This window comes from Apostichopus japonicus, chromosome 17, assembly GCF_037975245.1.
Source record: "Apostichopus japonicus isolate 1M-3 chromosome 17, ASM3797524v1, whole genome shotgun sequence".
NCBI lineage: Eukaryota > Metazoa > Echinodermata > Holothuroidea > Aspidochirotida > Stichopodidae > Apostichopus > Apostichopus japonicus.
In genome coordinates, this window is record NC_092577.1 from 3,846,889 (window position 1) to 3,869,889 (window position 23,001).

The window sequence follows — 23,001 nt, forward strand, 5'->3', positions numbered from 1 at the left end:
CACATTATATTATACGTATGATGTTGTATTGTTTATTGATTCTAAACCAAAACCGTATAATTGAAAATATTAAAAATTAATCAAGTACATTAATTCACAATAACGGTCTTCTGAATAAGGGCTACACACCCTCATATCTTGATGTGTTTCAGGTAGGAATCAACCCGTCAAATATGGGTCTGTTTCATATCCTGTATTTACAGAACTAGTAGATCTGTTTGAATCATGTGTATTGAATGAATTGAATATATTCATATAGTAGTATTAACGTCTTTTTTCTTCTGTAACACACGTAATCTCAATTGGAATATATAATCGTAAGTGTACGAGCGGATTATGTGGACCGTCCACATAATCTTATACACATTTCATTATATTTTTTATTGACTATAAACCAAAATTAGGGTTTTAAATTTATCAACTATATTAATTCAAAATAACTGTGTTCTAAGGAAGGACCCCGCACCAAATATCGACAGATTCAGTAAGGAATCAACCCGTCAAATATGGGTCTGTTTTATATCCTGTATTTACCGAACTCGTAGATCTGTTTAAATCATGTGTATTGAATGTATTTGATATATTCATATAGAAGTATTTACATCTTTTTTTCTGTAACACACGTAATCTCAATTGGAATATATAATCGTAAGTGTACGAGCGGATTATGTGGACCGTCCACATAATCTTATACACATTTCATTGTATGGTCTATTGATTATAAACCAAAATTAGGGTTGAAAATTGATCAACTCTATTAATTCAAAATAACTATGTTCTTAGGAAAGACCTAGCACCAAATATCGACAGATTCAGGAAGGAATCAACCCGTCAAATATGGGTCTGTTTTATTTCCTTTAATTACTGAACTCATAGATCTGTTGAAATCACGTATCATTGAGCATATAAAGATTTATATTAAAAACAGATAACTTTATCAAATAAACATATATTTTTGCATGTCATACGGTTTACCTTTAGGCTAATATAGTCTTAACAAAACTTTATTTGGGAACATTGGGAAGAAAAAAGTGTAAGCAAGCATCAACAATCCTCGTTACATGGGTTAGGATTATTATAGGAAACCCGAAAGAATAACCCTAATCTTTAACCCTTAATATTAGTATGATAATACTGTTGACCGTTCACATAATAATTGTCTTAAAAGCAGCTTGTTAAGAAAGATCACAACCTAAATATTTTCTTTTGGTCTATAGAATGTATTTGGATAGTAGTATTAACGTTTTTTTTTTTTAGTAACACACGTAATCTCAATTGGAATATATAATCGTAAGTATATGAGCGTATTATGTGGACCGTCCACATAATCTGAGACACATGATATTGTATAACATATTGATTCTTAAGCAAAGCTCCTCTTGAATATATTCAGAAATGATCAGCTAATCTAATTAACACTGACAGCCTTCTGAACAAGGGCCAAACCCTCAAATCTCGAAATATTTCAGTTAATCATCACTCCGTCAAACAAGGGTCTGTTTGTATCCTTTATTTTCCGAAGTTGTAGGTCTGTCTATATCATGTGTCACTGAGCATAGAAAATTGAAATTAAAAATAGATAGCCATATCATATTAAATGAAAGTCGGCTTACCTACATTGTAATGAAACTTGATCTCAACTTTAATTGGGAACATTGGAAATGAACCACTCCTGTCAACTGACCTCAGTGACCACCGGTGCACGGGTTACGGTTGGCATTGGTGCCCCCCCCCCCGCACCCTTACCCCCCGACTTAAAAAGAAAAGTGAAAATAAAAATTACTATTACCGGCCTTATCCTGTAAGATAATACTCATAACCATTCAAATATTAATTGTTTAAAACGAAGCTGTTAAGAAAATAGTGTGTATTAGGATAGTAGTGTAACGTGAATGGTTTTTATACTCATCCGTAGTAAACTGTGCATTGAGCTACATAGCCAGCCATGTCATGAATATTTATAGTCAAGTGGTATGTAATTTAGGAGGGTTAAATGCTTATTGATGTGTTTTATAGTCTAATTAAGAGAGTTATGGGTTAAGTAAATCGGTATTACCAGTGAGTTTAATGTCTACGACATATCTGCATATGTTGAGGGGGATAATGTTGTTGTTGTTAATGAAATAATTAAAGAGATTTTACGTCACATGTTGTATTGTTTTATTGCTCATTATATATATACCAGAGTGTCACCACTTACAATATTTTGAAAATTAATCTACATTGTAAACTCGCATTCACATAATTTAAATTCTTGTACGCAGAGATTTTTTTATTTTCTTGTAATTGTAATATGGCCTGGTCTCTATTTACTACGATTAACTGATACACAAGCTAACCACGACATTTCCATAAAGGAACTTTTGACAGTATTCTCTGCTGTGCTAATGGGCCCCCGGAATGCAACAGTAGTATTGACGTTTTTGTTTAATAACCCACGTCATCTCAATTGAAATATATAATCGTAATTGTATAATCGGTTTATGTGGATCGTCCACATTATATTATACGTATGATGTTGTATTGTTTATTGATTCTAAACCAAAACCGTATAATTGAAAATATTAAAAATTAATCAAGTACATTAATTCACAATAACGGTCTTCTGAATAAGGGCTACACACCCTCATATCTTGATGTGTTTCAGGTAGGAATCAACCCGTCAAATATGGGTCTGTTTTATATCCTGTATTTACAGAACTCGTAGATCTGTTTAAATCATGTGTATTGAATGTATTTAATATATTCATATAGAAGTATAAACGTCTTTTTTCTGTAACACACGTAATCTCAATTGGAATATATCATCGTAAGTGTACGAGCGGATTATGTGGACCGTCCACATAATCTTATACACATTTCATTATATTTTTTATTGACTATAAACCAAAATTAGGGTTTTAAATTTATCAACTATATTAATTCAAAATAACTGTGTTCTAAGGATGGACCCCGCACCAAATATCGACAGATTCAGTAAGGAATCAACCCGTCAAATATGGGTTTGTTTTATATCCTGTATTTACCGAACTCGTAGATCTGTTTAAATCATGTGTATTGAATGTATTTGATATATTCATATAGAAGTATTTACATCTTTTTTTCTGTAACACACGTAATCTCAATTGGAATATATAATCGTAAGTGTACGAGCGGATTATGTGGGCCGTCCACACAATCTTATACACATTTCATTGTATTGTTTATTGATTATAAACCAAAATTAGGGTTGAAAATTGATCAACTCTATTAATTCAAAATAACTATGTTCTTAGGAAAGACCCCGCACCAAATATCGACAGATTCAGGAAGGAATCAACCCGTCAAATATGGGTCTGTTTTATTTCCTTTAATTACTGAACTCCTAGATCTGTTGAAATCACGTATCATTGAGCATATAAAGATTTATATTAAAAACAGATAACTTTATCAAATAAACATATATTTTTGCATGTCATACGGTTTACCTTTAGGCTAATATAGTCTTAACAAAACTTTATTTGGGAACATTGGGAAGAAAAAAGTGTAAGCAAGCATCAACAATCCTCGTTACATGGGTTAGGATTATTATAGGAAACCCGAAAGAATAACCCTAATCTTTAACCCTTAATATTAGTATGATAATACTGTTGACCGTTCACATAATAATTGTCTTAAAAGCAGCTTGTTAAGAAAGATCACAACCTAAATATTTTCTTTTGGTCTATAGAATGCATTTGGATAGTAGTATTAACGTTTTTATTTTAGTAACACACGTAATCTCAATTGGAATATATAATCGTAAGTATATGAGCGTATTATGTGGACCGTCCATATAATCTGAGACACATGATATTTTATAACATATTGATTCTTAAGCAAAGCTCCTCTTGAATATATTCAGAAATGATCAGCTAATCTAATTAACACTGACAGCCTTCTGAACAAGGGCCAGACCCTCAAATCTCGAAATATTTCAGTTAATCATCACTCCGTCAAACAAGGGTCTGTTTGTATCCTTTATTTTCCGAAGTTGTAGGTCTGTCTATATCATGTGTCATTGAGCATAGAAAAATTGAAATTAAAAATAGATAGCCATATCATATTAAATGAAAGTCGGCTTACCTACATTGTAATGAAACTTGATCTCAACTTTAATTGGGAACATTGGAAATGAACCACTCCTGTCAACTGACCTCAGTGACCACCGGTGCACGGGTTATGGTTGGCATTGGTGCCCCCCCCCCCCGCACCCTTACCCCCCGACTTAAAAAGAAAAGTGAAAATAAAACTTACTATTACCGGCCTTATCCTGTAAGATAATACTCATAACCATTCAAATATGAATTGTTTAAAACGAAGCTATTAAGACAATAGTGTGTATTAGGATAGTAGTGTAACGTGAATGGTTTTTATACTCATCCGTAGTAAGCTGTGCATTGAGCTACATAGCCAGCCATGTCATGAATATTTATAGTCAAGTGGTATGTAATTTAGGAGGGTTAAATGCTTATTGATGTGTTTTATAGTCTAATTAAGAGAGTTATGGGTTAAGTAAATCGGTATTATCAGTGAGTTAAATGTCTACAACATATCTGCATATGTTTAGGGGGATAATGTTGTTGTTGTTAATGAAATAGTTAAAGAGATTTTACGTCACATGTTGTATTGTTTTATTGCTCATTATATATATACCAGAGTGTCACCACTTACATGATTTTGAAAATTAATCTAAATTGTAAATTTGCATTCACATATACTAAATTCCTGTACGCAGAGATTTTTTATTTTCTTGTAATTGTAATATGGCCTGGTCTCTAGTTACTACGGTTAACTGATACACAAGCTAACCACGACATTTCCATAAAGGAACTTTTGACAGTATTCTCTGCTGTGCTAATGGGCCCCCGGAATGCAACAGTAGTATTGACGTTTTTTTTTAATATCCCACGTCATCTCAATTGAAATATATAATCGTAATTGTATAATCGGTTTATGTGGATCGTTCACATTATATTATACGTATGATGTTGTATTGTTTATTGATTCTAAACCAAAACCGTATAATTGAAAATATTAAAAATTAATCAAGAACATTAATTCACAATAACGGTCTTCTGAATAAGGGCTACACACCCTCATATCTTGATATGTTTCAGGTAGGAATCAACCCGTCAAATATGGGTCTGTTTTATATCCAGTATTTACCGAACTCGTAGATCTGTTTGAATCATGTGTATTGAATGTATTGAATATATTCATATAGAAGTATTAACGTCTTTTTTTTCTGTAGCACACGTAATCTCAATTGGAATATATAATCGTAAGTGTACGAGCGGATTATGTGGACCGTCCACATAATCTTATACACATTTCATTGTATTGTTTATTGATTATAAACCAAAATTAGGGTTTAAAATTTATCAACTACATTAATTCAAAACAACTGTGTTGAAAGGAAGGACCCAGCACCAAATATCGACAGATTCAGTAAAGAATCAACCCGTCAAATATGGGTCTGTTTTATATCCTGTATTTACCGAACTCGTAGATCTGATTAAATCATGTGTACTGAATGTATTGAATATATTCATATAGTAGTATTAACGTCTTTTTGTTCTTTCTGTAACACACGTAATCTCAATTGGAATATATAATCGTAAGTGTACGAGCGGATTATGTGGACCGTCCACATAATCTTATACACATTTCATTGTATTGTTTATTGATTATAAACCAAAATAAGCTCTTAAAATTTATCAACTACATTAATTCAAAATAACCGTTCTTAGGAACCACCCGCACCAAATATCGACAGATTCAGTAAAGAATCAACCCGTCAAATATGGGTCTGTTTTATATCCTTTATTTACCGAACTCGTAGATCTGTTTGGATCATGTGTATTGAATGTATTGAATATATTCATATAGTAGTATTAACGTCTTTTTTTGTGTAACACACGTAATCTCAATTGAAATATATAATCGTAAGTGTACGAGCGGATTATGTGGACCGTCCACATAATCTTATACACATTTCATTGTATTGTTTATTGAATATAAACCAAAATAAGGGCATAAAAATTTATCAACTCTGTTAATTCAAAATAACCGTTCTTAGGAAACACCCCGCACCAAATGTCGATAGATTCAGTAAAGAATCAACCCGTCAAATATGGGTCTGTTTTAAAACCAGTATTTACCCGAACTCGTAGATCTGTTGAATCATGTGTATTGAATGTATTGAATATATTCATATAGTAGTATTAACGTCTTTTTTTGTGTAACACACGTAATCTCAATTGGAATATATAATCGTAAGTGTACGAGCGGATTATGTGGACCGTCCACATAATCTTATACACATTTCATTGTATTGTTTATTGATTATAAACCAAAATAAGGGTTTAAAATTTATCAACTACATTAATTCAAAATAACTGTGTTCTTATAAAAGACCCAGCACCAAATATCGACAGATTCATTAAAGAATCAACCCGTCAAATATGGGTCTGTTTTATATCCTGTATTTACCGAACTCGTAGATCTGTTTAAATCATGTGTATTGAATGTATTGAATATATTCATATAGTAGTATTAACGTCTTTTTTTCTGTAACACACGTAATCTCAATTGGAATATATAATCGTAAGTGTGCGAGCGGATTATGTGGACCGTCCACATAATCTTATACACATTTCATTGTATTGTCTATTGATTATAAACCAAAATTAGGGTTTAAAATTTATCAACTACATTAATTCAAAATAACTGTGTTCTTATGAAAGACCCAGCACCAAATATCGACAGATTCATTAAAGAATCAACCCGTCAAATATGGGTCTGTTTTATATCCTGTATTTACCGAACTCGTAGATCTGTTTGAATCATGTGTATTGAATGTATTGAATATATTCATATAGTAGTATTAACGTCTTTTTTTTCTTTCTGTAACACACGTAATCTCAATTGGAATATATAATCGTAAGTGTACGAGCGGATTATGTGGACCGTCCACATAATCTTATACACATTTCATTGTATTGTTTATTGATTATAAACCAAAATAAGGGCATAAAAATTTATCAACTCTGTAATTCAAAATAACCGTTCTTAGGAAACACCCCGCACCAAATATCGATAGATTCAGTAAAGAATCAACCCGTCAAATATGGGTCTGTATTAAAACCAGTATTTACCCGAACTCGTAGATCTGTTGAATCATGTGTATTGAATGTATTGAATTGATTCATATAGTAGTATTAACGTCTTTTTTTGTGTAACAAACGTAATCTCAATTGGAATATATAATCGTAAGTGTACGAGCGGATTATGTGGACCGTCCACATAATCTTATACACATTTCATTGTATTGTTTATTGATTATAAACCAAAATTATTGTTACAAATTTATCAACTACAATAATTCAAAATAACTGTGTTCAATTGAAAGACCCCGCACCAAATATCGACAGATTCAGTAAGGAATCAACCCGTCAAATATGGGTCTGTTTTATATCCTGTATTTACCGAACTCGTACATCTGTTTAAATCATGTGTACTGAATGAATTGAATATATCCATATAGTAGTATTAACGTATTTTTCTTTCTGTAACACACGTAATCTCAATTGGAATATATAATCGTAAGTGTGCGAGCGGATTATGTGGACCGTCCACATAATCTTATACACATTTCATTGTATTGTCTATTGATTATAAACCAAAATTAGGGTTACAAATTGATCAACTACATTAATTCAAAATAACTGTGTCCTTATGAAAGACCCAGCACCAAATGTCTACAGATTCAGTAGTGAATCAACCCGTCAAATATGGGTCTGTTTTATATCCTGTATTTACCGAACTCGTAGATCTGTTTGAATCATGTGTATTGAATGTATTGAATTTATTCATATAGTAGTATTAACGCCTTTTTTTTCTGTAACACACGTAATCTCAATTGGAATATATAATCGTAAGTGTACGAGCGGATTATGTGGACCGTCCACATAATCTTATACACATTTCATTGTATTGTTTATTGATTATAAACCAAAATAAGGGCATAAAAATTTATCAACTCTGTTAATTCAAAATAACCGTTCTTAGGAAACACCCCGCACCAAATATCGATAGATTCAGTAAAGAATCAACCCGTCAAATATGGGTCTGTTTTAAAACCAGTATTTACCCGAACTCGTAGATCTGTTGAATCATGTGTATTGAATGTATTGAATTGATTCATATAGTAGTATTAACGTCTTTTTTTGTGTAACACACGTAATCTCAATTGGAATATATAATCGTAAGTGTACGAGCGGATTATGTGGACCGTCCACATAATCTTATACACATTTCATTGTATTGTTTATTGATTATAAACCAAAATAAGGGCATAAAAATTTATCAACTCTGTAATTCAAAATAACCGTTCTAAGGAAACACCCCTCACCAAATATCGACAGATTCAGTAAAGAATCAACCCGTCAAATATGGGTCTGTTTTATATCCTGTATTTACCGAACTCGTAGATCTGTTTGAATCATGTGTATTGAATGTATTGAATATATTCATATAGTAGTATTAACGTCTTTTTTTCTGTAACACACGTAATCTCAATTGGAATATATAATCGTAAGTGTTCGAGCCGATTATGTGGACCGTCCACATAATCTTATTCACATTTCATTGTATTGTTTATTGATTATAAACCAAAATTAGGGTTACAAATTTATCAACTACATTAATTCAAAATAACTGTGTTCTTATGAAAGACCCAGCACCAAATATCGACAGATTCAGTAAAGAATCAACCCGTCAAATATGGGTCTGTTTTATATCCTGTATTTACCGAACTCGTAGATCTGTTTGAATCATGTGTATTGAATGTATTGAATATATTCATATAGTAGTATTAACGTCTTTTTTTTCTTTCTGTAACACACGTAATCTCAATTGGAATATATAATCGTAAGTGTGCGAGCGAATTATGTGGACCGTCCACATAATCTTATACACATTTCATTGTATTGTTTATTGATTATAAACCAAAATTAGGGTTACAAATTTATCAACTACATTAATTCAAAATAACTGTGTTCTTATGAAAGACCCAGCACCAAATATCGACAGATTCAGTAAAGAATCAACCCGTCAAATATGGGTCTGTTTTATATCCTGTATTTACCGAACTCGTAGATCTGTTTGAATCATGTGTATTGAATGTATTGAATATATTCATATAGTAGTATTAACGTCTTTTTTTTCTTTCTGTAACACACGTAATCTCAATTGGAATATATAATCGTAAGTGTACGAGCGAATTATGTGGACCGTCCACATAATCTTATACACATTTCATTGTATTGTTTATTGATTATAAACCAAAATAAGGGTTTAAAATTTATCAACTCTGTTAATTCAAAATAACCGTTCTAAGGAAACACCCCGCACCAAATATCGACAGATTCAGTAAAGAATCAACCCGTCAAATATGGGTCTGTTTCAAAACCAGTATTTACCCGAACTCGTAGATCTGTTTGAATCATGTGTATTCAATGTATTGAATATATTCATATAGTAGTATTAACGTCTTTTTTTCTGTAACACACGTAATCTCAATTGGAATATATAATCGTAAGTGTGCGAGCGGATTATGTGGACCGTCCACATAATCTTATACACATTTCATTGTATTGTCTATTGATTATAAACCAAAATTAGGGTTTAAAATTTATCAACTACATTAATTCAAAATAACTGTGTTCTTATGAAAGACCCAGCACCAAATATCGACAGATTCATTAAAGAATCAACCCGTCAAATATGGGTCTGTTTTAAAACCAGTATTTACCCGAACTCGTAGATCTGTTGAATCATGTGTATTGAATGTATTGAATTGATTCATATAGTAGTATTAACGTCTTTTTTTGTGTAACACACGTAATCTCAATTGGAATATATAATCGTAAGTGTACGAGCGGATTATGTGGACCGTCCACATAATCTTATACACATTTCATTGTATTGTTTATTGATTATAAACCAAAATAAGGGCATAAAAATTTATCAACTCTGTAATTCAAAATAACCGTTCTAAGGAAACACCCCTCACCAAATATCGACAGATTCAGTAAAGAATCAACCCGTCAAATATGGGTCTGTTTTATATCCTGTATTTACCGAACTCGTAGATCTGTTTGAATCATGTGTATTGAATGTATTGAATATATTCATATAGTAGTATTAACGTCTTTTTTTCTGTAACACACGTAATCTCAATTGGAATATATAATCGTAAGTGTACGAGCCGATTATGTGGACCGTCCACATAATCTTATTCACATTTCATTGTATTGTTTATTGATTATAAACCAAAATTAGGGTTACAAATTTATCAACTACATTAATTCAAAATAACTGTGTTCAATTGAAAGACCCAGCACCAAATATCGACAGATTCAGTAAAGAATCAACCCGTCAAATATGGGTCTGTTTTATATCCTGTATTTACCGAACTCGTAGATCTGTTTGAATCATGTGTATTGAATGTATTGAATATATTCATATAGTAGTATTAACGTCTTTTTTTTCTTTCTGTAACACACGTAATCTCAATTGGAATATATAATCGTAAGTGTGCGAGCGAATTATGTGGACCGTCCACATAATCTTATACACATTTCATTGTATTGTTTATTGATTATAAACCAAAATTATTGTTACAAATTTATCAACTACATTAATTCAAAATAACTGTGTTCTTATGAAAGACCCAGCACCAAATATCGACAGATTCAGTAAAGAATCAACCCGTCAAATATGGGTCTGTTTTATATCCTGTATTTACCGAACTCGTAGATCTGTTTGAATCATGTGTATTGAATGTATTGAATATATTCATATAGTAGTATTAACGTCTTTTTTTTCTTTCTGTAACACACGTAATCTCAATTGGAATATATAATCGTAAGTGTACGAGCGAATTATGTGGACCGTCCACATAATCTTATACACATTTCATTGTATTGTTTATTGATTATAAACCAAAATTATTGTTACAAATTTATCAACTACAATAATTCAAAATAACTGTGTTCAATTGAAAGACCCCGCACCAAATATCGACAGATTCAGTAAGGAATCAACCCGTCAAATATGGGTCTGTTTTATATCCTGTATTTACCAAACTCGTAGATCTGTTTAAATCATGTGTACTGAATGAATTGAATATATCCATATAGTAGTATTAACGTATTTTTCTTTCTGTAACACACGTAATCTCAATTGGAATATATAATCGTAAGTGTGCGAGCGGATTATGTGGACCGTCCACATAATCTTATACACATTTCATTGTATTGTCTATTGATTATAAACCAAAATTAGGGTTACAAATTTATCAACTACATTAATTCAAAATAACTGTGTCCTTATGAAAGACCCAGCACCAAATATCGACAGATTCATTAGTGAATCAACCCGTCAAATATGGGTCTGTTTTATATCCTGTATTTACCGAACTCGTAGATCTGTTTGAATCATGTGTATTGAATGTATTGAATTTATTCATATAGTAGTATTAACGCCTTTTTTTTCTGTAACACACGTAATCTCAATTGGAATATATAATCGTAAGTGTACGAGCGGATTATGTGGACCGTCCACATAATCTTATACACATTTCATTGTATTGTTTATTGATTATAAACCAAAATTAGGGTTTAAAATTTATCAACTACATTAATTCAAAATAACTGTGTTCAAAGGAAGGACCCCGCACCAAATATTGACAGATTCAGTAAAGAATCAACCCGCCAAATATGGGTCTGTTTTATATCCTGTATTTACCGAACTCGTAGATCTGTTTAAATCATTTGTATTGAATGTATTGACTATATTCATATAGAAGTATTAACGTCCTTTTTTTGTGTAACACACGTAATCTCAATTGGAATATATAATCGTAAGTGTATGAGCGGATTATGTGGACCGTCCACATAATCTTATACACATTTCATTGTATTGTTTATTGATTATAAACCAAAATTAGGGCATAACATTTATCAACTCTATTAATTCCAAATAACCGTTCTTATGAAAGACCCCGCACCAAATATCGACAGATTCAGTAAAGAATCAACCCGTCAAATATGGGTCTGTTTTATATCCTGTATTTACCGAACTCGAAGATCTGTTTAAATCATTTGTATTGAATGTATTGAATATATTCATATAGAAGTATTAACGTCTTTTTTTTTCTGTAACACACGTAATCTCAATTGGAATATATAATCGTAATGTATGAGCGGATTATGTGGACCGTCCACATAATCTTATACACATGATGTGGTATAACATATTGACTCTAAAGCAAAGCTCCTCTTGAATTTATTCAGAAATGATCAGCTATTCTAATTCACACTGACCATAACCATGCTAACCACATATTTCGATAAAACGAATATACTTCATTTTAACTTTGGTAATTGTTTTTTGTGTCATACATATACACTATTATGGCAATAAGTGAGTACATTATAAAGGGTCAAAAGGCTTATACCCATATCATTAACATTTCCCTTACATTGGGTAGATTGCATGGGTATTGTCAGTAGTTTATGTCTGTATTTGGTGTGTGGCGATTAGATATGCAATTCCACGGATTCGCCACTTGTTTAGACTTTTGGTCTGGATTTTCTTTAAGTATTAAAATGTACGCATATTGTGCACCTTGCATATACAATCGTTTTTACATTGCCTGCTATGTATAATGTATATAAAGTTAGTATACAGGGGGATTATGGGGACTGTCCACATAATAATGTCCACACTATCATGTATACCGACTTTTCTCTCAATAAATAAAATTGCATTTCTGAAGGTATAGATAGCTCCACTCACCATAACAGCAGAAACCACTTAATTTTTACGGGCCTAGCTTGTGTACATCTAGTAGTCCCCGTAACCCTGTCATATGCCAACGTCCACATAACCCAGGTAATATATGTATATATATATATATATATATATATATATATATATAAATAAATATATATATATATATAAATATATATATATATATAAATAAATATATATATATATATATATATATATATATATATATATATATATATATATATATATATATATATATATATATATATATATATATATATATATATATAAACCAAACATTGGCTGTTTTACTTCCAATCACTTACCTAATTCAATTATTGTATCTCACTCGAGATCCAGCCTTTCTCTAAATGCAGCATAGTTGTTTAACAGTTTTTCCGTTATTCCTATATATATATATATATATATATATATATATATATATATATATATATATATGTACACCATCCATTATCTATATACAGGCTCTTCCTAAACAGAGTCGAGCACTTTTGGAGGTGTATAACCAAACTCTTATGTCAATATACTAGCTCGTGATTATTTTCGGTTGAGTATCTTGTGGATAGTACACCAACCATGAATCATATAAACCTTAACTATTCAACCGAATGTATACCAACTTCAAACGAAGCAAACTTCATGAAAAAGTGGATTGAAAGAAACCATCTCCTTCAAAGACCGGCTTAGGAAAAATGCATGGCACTTCCTCCACCCAGACGCATGAAACAACACAAAGACACTCTTTTAAATCTAGAAAACCTGCACAATAGATCACCGAACTTGTAGTATTCGAAGAAGAGTTGGATAAACTAATCGCCAAAGCCGTATGGAAACCAATAAATGATCAATTTCAGTACAAATTGCAACAAGACTTAAGTATTATCAAACAGGACAAGAGAGTAACAGTAAAAGCTGATAAAAACCACAAACTACTACAAAATAAAAGTAAAGGACTATGAATCTCTACTTCACGCTAACATGACCAATCCAACAAAAAAAACTAAGCCAGCCCAGCAGAAGTAGCTAACCTTAACAAAGAAGCAAAGAAATAAGCAGTAACACACAAGTAGCAGTAAGGGAGTGTTAGCTCAGTGGTTAACCCGGTACCTTTCAATCATAAGGTCCCAAGTTTGAGTCACTCCAAGATTAATGTATGTCGTCCAGTTACAGAGTTGTTGACAATTGACAATTCATAATCATGGACATTAAAATATGAATTTGAGACTGACTTTGGTCAGCCTTGCTGCTTTGATAAGCCAATGATGGCTTCTTCGCGAGTTCCTGCCTGCAGGAGGATCTAAAATACAAAAATACATACTGTACATACTTGAGTAAGACGACCATAGATCAACTAGCAGAAAAAGATGCGTTCATATCTTTGAAAGATCATTAAGATAACCTCACCAAAACTGAAATCGGACATAAATAAGCAACCACATCCTAGACAGAGCGATCACCAACATCAAAAGCAAAACCAACATAAACCAGTGGAAAAGCACAGGGGACGTATTAAAATGGTATAACGATGTCGCAAATATACCCGACTGCAGTTTTATTGTATCCGACATCGTGGAGTTTTACCGCTCAATCTCTGAAAAGCTCCTCCTCAACACCCTAGACTTCGTCCAATTATACCACAAAATAGACGAGGAAATTGAAATAATTATTTAAGCTTTGACACACTATTGTATTTAGCGATAACACACAATGACAAAAGAAACGCATTAACAACCTTTTCAACATCACCATTGGGAGCCTAGACGGTGCGGAATGCTGCTAACTATTGGTCTGCTACATGCTATCTATCCTCAACGCTAAATATGGGAACAACATCGGCCTCTACGGAGACGATGGGCTCGGCATCTTCAACCACAACCCCAAAAGAAATTGAAAATATAAAGAAAAACATCTGTAAGACTTTTAAGAACAGCAACCTCAAGATAACAGCAGAAGCCAACAAGAAAGGCAGTAGATTGGAAACCGAACAACACCCCACTCTATCTGGACGTCACATTAGACCTGTCCACATCAAGCCACAAACCATACTTCTAACCGAACAACACCCCACTCTACCTGGACGTCACCCAAGACCTGTCCACATCAAGCCACAAACCATACTTCTAACCGAACAACACCCCACTCTACCTGGACGTCACCCAAGACCTGTCCACATCAAGCCACAAACCATACTGGAAACCAAACAACACCCCACTCTACCTGGACGTCACCCAAGACCTGTCCACATCAAGCCACAAACCATACTTCTAACCGAACAACACCCCACTCTACCTGGACGTCACCCAAGACCTGTCCACATCAAGCCACAAACCATACTTGAAGCCGAACAACACCCCACTCTACATAAGCATCAAACCTAACATCCCCCCTCAGGTACTGAATAACATACCAAAAGGCATTAACCAGCACATATCAGAAATACCCTCATCAGAAACAGAATTTAATGCAGCTGAACCCATATATCAAAGGGCATTGAACAATAGTGGATACGATTACAACCTTATAAACAACAAAGAAGACAAAAAACCAAGAGGAAACAGACAGCGAAATATCACGAGGAATAACCCACCCTACTGTACGATAAAAACGTGAAGACCAATATAGGCCAAAATTCCTACAGATCGTGGACAATTGTTTCACAAAAACCCACTCCTACCACAAAAGCCAGTCCATACAATCCCGCAACGAAAAAATGCAACTTATGTATAGCCGAGAAGTATTTATTCTACTGAACCCAGGCCTGTGTACCCTGAACAAAAGAAACAAATTAATGGCTGAATGCCGACACCAAAACAAACACTAACTGAGTGCAGTGACGTAGAACCTTAAGTTGGTATGCACAGTCTTACTATGGCAGACAGTTTATGCTGAAGTTATACGTGCAAAGGATGAAAAGACACATCGATTTAAAAAGAAAACTGGTTTCTTTCAGGATTCACCTAGAATGAAACTTGAACAGTTTTAAAACCTAACAGACTCAGCTAAGACATGTTAAATCAGCGGTATCGAAACCAGGTTGGACCCTAGGGGTCATTATGTTACCGGCATCCCCTCCCCCACCCCCCTGAAACCCCACATCCCCTTCCCCCTTAAACCCCTCCTCCCCATGCAACCCCTCCTCCTGCCCATCCAACCCCTCCTCCTCCCCATCCAACCCCACCTCCTCTCCCTTTTGGAATTCTCCATGTTGCAAGCAACATGAACACTATGAAAATTAGAATATCTTTCTTTATCTAATATTAACTTGAGCTGTAGTAAACTGCCCCCCCTCCCCTCCCCCTCCCCCTCCCCTAGTGCCTTAGTAGCACACACTTACTCTGCAATGATGATAAAATACTTACTCACTGATATAAATACTGTTTGTCACAAGGGTGCAAAACAACATGCACAAAGAACAAGAATAATATTGTATATTGGCTACTTTTACAAAGTAAAAATCATATATACAGTAATAAGAATATGTGAAATACATGCAATAAGTTAGAATAAGAATGCATGAAATGAGAAAACATATACTGCGTCCTGGTAATGTTCCCCATCAATTCCTACAGTACCTATCAATTGCCACTTTTGAAATCATGATAATAATGAAAAATTTGGCAAGTTTTAACCAAAGTGAACTGGACCTACGAGAACGTGACGTCATGGTCGCACACTGATAACAAAATCTTTTCTTTTGCTTTAGTTTTCATTCATTCATTCATTCATTTGTATCCAACTTGGAAAAGCAGAAAATAACATTTTCATTACATTTCAACGCAAAAATATATCACATTTTTTCACAATTTATCACAAAATGACCTTTTATCACATTTCATATTTGCATTTATCATATCGCAAGTCTTCGCTTCAGAGACACTCTTGGAGCAGAATGTTCAAACAGCAAACAGTCCAAACTGAAATCTTTTTTTTTTAATCAGGATGTTTTGATTTACATACATCTTTAAAAAGTCAAAAAGAATTTTAACTTTTTTTTATGTTGTTGAATTTATCAATTTTATGGATTACAAGACAACTAGTATACTGAACGAGATTAAAAAAACCTGGTGTAGAAGGTCATAATTATTGCCCACAGATTCTGTAGAACGCCAAATAATGGTCAATTAAATTTCAAAGTTTAAAGTATTTCATTCACTGCAACCCTAACCCTGATTGCCCAAACATTTTAGATATTTGTGAATTTACTTCACCAACTCTGCAACATCTCAGAATAACTTAGAGACAATCAGAATCCTCCATTATCGTACATTTGAACCAAAAAAGTTTGCAATTTAAAGGAACGTCATACCTTGTATGGTGTCGGGTTCAAGGCTCTCTTGTGGTCGTTTCTCAAGGATTTCAGTGAAACCTGAACTCTCTCCTTTATTTCTTTCAACTTAGGAATGTTGCAACAAATCTATGGGATATGAAGAAAGGATACAGATGTTAATTGCGCACATGGTATTACAAAATCAACATCCCACCAACACCTCCTTCTTCCACCCCAACCCCCTAACCACTCCTCCTACCCCTTTACCCTCTTTCCTGCTTCATTATGGTCCTTCTCCCATCTGCCCTCCTTCCCCCCCCAGCTTTCCCACCTTGCAGGGCCAAACCCACACACCACTCTTTGTAGGTTTGTTAGAATAATGAAATGACGTAGGGCCAACCCATTATTATATTATACATACAGTTGAGGAGCATCAAGAAGTATAACACCTCATACCAAAATCTCGCAACTCACTTTTCCGGCACTCAGGGAAGATCTGTTTTCTCCTGTACTGACCAGCGTTACCAGCGGCACATGCCAAAAAAACGCTAGATTTGCAAAAGTAAAACCCCAGAAAACGCTAGATATAGATTTTCATGAACATATGTAATGTAGCCTATTACCTTCCATCACAAGTTGCACTTATTCATATGATAGACAGTTTTATGATTATTTTAACAAATTTGATGTCATAATTGCTCAGAACCATAACAAAACAACTGCAGAATCAACAAAATTACAACTAATTCAGAGGAAATTTAACTGCAAGAAACCATTATCGTCTCAATCCGCAGTAGGCTGTGTACGTAGTGTGTACATAAACTCACACAATAGCCCACAGTTCCTCTCCTCACGTTTACTACATGCACACGTGCGCCTCAGCTGTACGTATGTTCTGCATTATTCATAATAAATACATCGACCACGATAACATTGTGTAAAAGTAACATATAAATAAGTTAGTGTGTTGCCAAGCGGTAATTTCACCTCGAATGTTTCGGATACGTGCAATTCTTTTTTTGTGAACCATCAATTTCGGGCAAAAAACGCTAGATTTGGCCAATTTTGAAAAAAAACGTGCACTTGAACACCAGAAAAGTCTAAAAATGCTTAATCTAGTGTAAAAATGCTAACGCTGGTAACACTGGTACTGACCTTCATAAATAACCCCAAAAGGAATAACCTCACAGACATGAATATATTCTTTATTATTCATACATATATATTAAACTTGATCAAATCTAGGATTTTACCTTGCCATTTTCAAAACAAAGTTTCTGTAAAACCTCGACCCGGGCTGGAATAACGTTCGCTCTCTTTGATTCCTACAATCGGTAGAAAAATAAAAGCATTCAAATAAGATCAAATTACTATAATTTCTGGATGAAAATATTGTATAATTTCCCCCCCCCCCCCCCTCTGTAAAGGAGCAGAATTTTAAACTCACAGATGTGAAGATTGCCCCTCCTCTTAATGGAAGCCACCTCAACCTTTTTTTCCCTCCATATATTAGGCAAAATTTGGATTTTTTATTACTATTTTGATCTCCTTAATTGGGAATATCTATGTAACCTGTATAAAGAATATTAACTGTTTTGAAAGTTCCAGAACATTTAAGTTTAAACAAAGACCAGTATCTCTCTCAGAGAGGAATAAAATAGCCCCCTGGCTATCTTTATTACTGAGCAACTATAAGCACACATGTCACCTTGTCAAATGGAAAAGGATCAATTCTGCTACAATATCTAAACGTTTATGTTTGGTTTACAACAGAACTCGAGGCAAAACTTCTTTGTAAATGTTTTGTGCAGAAAAAATCAAGTGCATAGGCCTATATTTGTGAAATACATTCTAAGAGATATAAGAGGATTTGTGATGCTGCAGCACTTATCCCGACATCCATCCGTGGTCATCTTTTTACCTCGAATGGATGTCTGCACAGCACTCGTTGATCTTTCTCTGGTAACTTTTCCTCCTCTCTCAGCATGAGATCCAAGAGAGCATGACCTGCGAATGAGACAATCATCGTAACACCCTGATTGCGTCATCGATCTTGAAGAGATTCAGGAAGGCAGAAAAGGAAAAGGAGTGGCAGGGGGGTGGGCTGATGGGGAAGGTGAAGGGGTACAGGATAGGGCTAAAGGAAAGGGGTAAAGGAAAGGTGTAAAAGAATGATAATGGAAGGGGTACAGGGGTAAAAGAAAGGGTACAGGAAGGAAAGATCAGAGAAAGGCATGTTTTTGGATGTTAGTTTATGACCCTTCTAGTTTTGTTGCAATAATTTGATCCAAAATCATCATTACCATTGAGGGTTACATTAAAATTAACAGCAGACGATCGGACTTGAATAATCTGTTTGATGAACTCACCATCTTTGCCATATAGTCTGCAGAGAGTTTTCTGACCAGGAATGGTAACCTTGGCAACATCTTGACTGAGCTTGATTCTTGCCAACTCATCCACTTGTACTAACTAGACAGTATAAAATGATAAATAGGTCATGCATATTCATACCAGCAAGTTTTATTTGTTTTCTTCTACACTACAGTTAGGCCAATAGTATAAATATGAATATTCAATAACATCATTATGTAACCTTGGCAAATCTTGACTGAGCTTGATTCTTGCCAACTCATCCACTTGTACTAACTAGACAGTATAAAATGATAAATAGGTCATGCATATTCATACCAGCAAGTTTTATTTGATTTCTTCTACACTACATTTGGCCACTTGTATTAATATTCAATAAGATCATTATGTAAAAGATATTCTGTCTACGAAATGTATAATGCATGAAGCACAAAACTGCATGACCAATTATTCCTTTGACAAGCTAACTCATGGGGTTCCCTAACTGGGGTGCATGAACCCCCAGGGGGTGAGTGAGTCCATCCCACGGGGTTCGTGAGACGTTTCTGAAAGTCAAAACTAGAGTACTTTTTGTTGAACTAAAATCTGATATATCATATAATTTAGTACTGTACAAAAGTCGTACCTATCAACACTCTTTTCGCATTCCATACACATATGTTGCCATAGTAGTACCGTACCGTGCATGTGATACTTGATCTTTTACGAAGGACTGTTATAAGTATAATAGTACAATTTGAGGTTGGGAACTGCTTATACTGTCAATATGAGTGCCTTGAAGCATGATATGAGAGGACAGTATAGAGTGGTATTAGCTTTGGAAATTTGTCAACTGGCTGCTGCATGTTTATACATACTTTTCTAACTGCACCTCATCATGAATTTTGTCCTTAATATTAATTCTCATATCAATTTAACTGATTTTGAAAGAGGAAAGATATTTTTGTCTGAAGTTGGATTGAGAATATGACCTCAAGCTTATATGTTCAGTATCATACCAACTATACCATCTAGTCCATAGCTTATGGGGAACCCAAAAAATATCCATTTCTTTGTTAGGGGTATCATTCAGTACCTTTTAAAATCACAAAACCAGGCATCAGAGCCAACTTTAACAATCAATATTAATAAACAATATTAATATCAATATTAGCAATCAATATTAATCATCAATATTAATCATCAATATTAACAATCAATATTAGTAATCAGTATTAACAATCAATAATTACAATCAATATTACCCAGAGTTCAGCAGGAAAGGGATTTCCAAAGAATTTTTTTTTTTTTTGGGTGATTTAAATTTACTTCAAAACTGGTGTCAGGATCACCCATTATTTTTCCTAAGTAGTTCCAAATTTATGTGCTGCTTGTCTTCCACTTCCTTCGTTACTACAAATTGCTATTATCTGTCTGTATTTCCTAAAAGCTTTAATTAACCTGCAGGAGCCGTGCCTTGCACAGCTCGAACAGGAATTTTATTCTGACCATGCTTTCAGTATCACTCAATTTTATCACTGCTGTCATAATATCAAATAAGTGTCAATACTTAAGTAAGTAAGTCAACTTTATTGAATCCCAGAAGGAAATTACATATCTGCGGTGAGCAATACAATGAATGATACAAAATACAAAGAACATTGATATAATGAATGATACAAAATACAAAAAACATTGATCATATACAACAGTTGTATGCAGTCTAAACAAAATATGCACTAACTAGCTCCAACAGTGCAACTAAGTGGAACAGCCACCCCCCCCCCTACCTTGTGAAGTCTTTGTTGTGAACACTTCCGTATATTCCCTCCTAGCCATGACACAAACCTTATATATTGCTCTTATCACAATCCTACTAATAGAGACCAAACAGGAAGGGATCTCATAAGATGATTTAGACAATAATCTCAACCTACCTTGAACACCACCCCAAGAGAAGGTTGTTTCCGACAAGTGACCAAATGAGTCCCGATCCCGTAGGCATCGATGCTGTGCCCCTGTGAGGATTATTGAAAGGAAAGTTAAACTCTTTATAGTAATGGATCAAAGTGTCACTACAGGCAGCTTTCAAAGTGTTCGTGATACAGGGATAGAGAGAAAAAGTGTTGACTATGAGCAAATTCAGCAAAGCAATTTTACACCCAACTTTGAGTGAGAGAAATAAGAATTATATTAGTCTCAAAGTTTAATTTATAAATCTACAACCACATAAGAGTGATTTGATTCTAGTAGGAAAACACCTTGCATTTGTGATGTAAATAACTTCCACCATGCTCAAAACACAAACTATTATGCTCTAACACTTCCACCTGCAACTGGTACCATCACCCCACCCCACCACCTCCCCCTGCACACACACACCATTCCTCCCTCAAGCAGATTGGCATGCCAATCACTTGCCAAGATAACAAAGGAGATCCAAAAATGATATAAATTTTAATCTTGATTTTTCTTTGACATACAACTTGTCACTAGTCAAACTTTATAACAGACTACATTGCTATGACATTTTAACATCAGTTAGTATCAAGGTTTCTTGGAAGTTATCAGCAAAAACTCCATTTAATTAAAGTAGTGGGTTGCACTTGCAGCTAAACATTCTCTCACCAGAAAACTTATGCCTTGACAGGAAGGATACCTTTCGGTTTTTGCTGGCAAAAACTAAATGCAGAAATCTTGTACTCCAGCCCTTTGAATTATGGGTATGCAATTTTTTGCAACCCAACCAAGACTTGCTCCAAATACCAAACCGATGGGAAAATCCATATTAGCCTACAGAGGACGTCATTTTAGCCTACAGAGGACATCATTTTAGCCTACAGAGGATATCATTTTAGCCTACAGAGGATATCATTTTAGCCTACAAAGGATATCATTTTAGCCTACAGAGGACGTCATTTTGGCCCATAGAGGACATCATTTAAGCCCACAGAGGACATCATTTTAGCCTACAGAGGATATCATTTTAGCCAAGAGAGGACGTCATTTTAGCCCATAGAGGACATCATTTTAGCCTACAGAGGACGTCATTTTAGCCTACAGAGGACGTCATTTTGGCCCATAGAGGACATCATTTTAGCCTACAGAGGATATCATTTTAGCCTACAGAGGACGTCATTTTGGCCCAGAGAGGATATCATTTTAGCCTACAGAGGATATCATTTTGGCCTACAGAGGATGTCATTTGAGCCTACAGAGGGTGTCATTTTGGCCCATAGAGGATATCATTTTAGCCTACAAAGAGGACATCATTTTAGCCCACATAGGGTGTCATTTTAGCCTACAGAGGACGTCATTTTGGCCTATAGAGGACATCATTTTAGCCTACAGAGGATGTCATTTTGGCCTACAGAGGATGTCATTTGAGCCTACAGAGGGTGTCATTATAGCCTACAGAGGATATCATTTTAGCCTACAGAGGATATCATTTTAGCCTACAGAGGATATCATTTTAGCCTACA

The 23,001-nt window shown here is 34.3% G+C and overlaps 1 protein-coding gene across 4 annotated transcripts in view; it reads right to left on the bottom strand.

Moving 5' to 3' along the window:
- Positions 1 to 23,001, bottom strand: part of LOC139984128 (nicotinate phosphoribosyltransferase-like) — a 99,435-nt gene that overhangs the window by 55,299 nt on the left and 21,135 nt on the right. For 2 of the 4 annotated variants that reach the window (XM_071997852.1, XM_071997853.1), the window contains 5 exons: positions 21,457 to 21,537; positions 19,537 to 19,639; positions 19,089 to 19,174; positions 18,421 to 18,492; positions 17,207 to 17,314 (listed from right to left, as the gene is read on the bottom strand). In XM_071997852.1, the coding sequence (XP_071853953.1) occupies positions 17,207 to 17,314; positions 18,421 to 18,492; positions 19,089 to 19,174; positions 19,537 to 19,639; positions 21,457 to 21,537 (450 nt within the window). Of the gene's footprint in view, positions 1 to 17,206; positions 17,315 to 18,420; positions 18,493 to 19,088; positions 19,175 to 19,536; positions 19,640 to 19,675; positions 19,817 to 21,456; positions 21,538 to 23,001 lie in introns of those variants that run through there. The other 2 variants (XR_011798944.1, XM_071997854.1) reach the window with 2 other exon arrangements.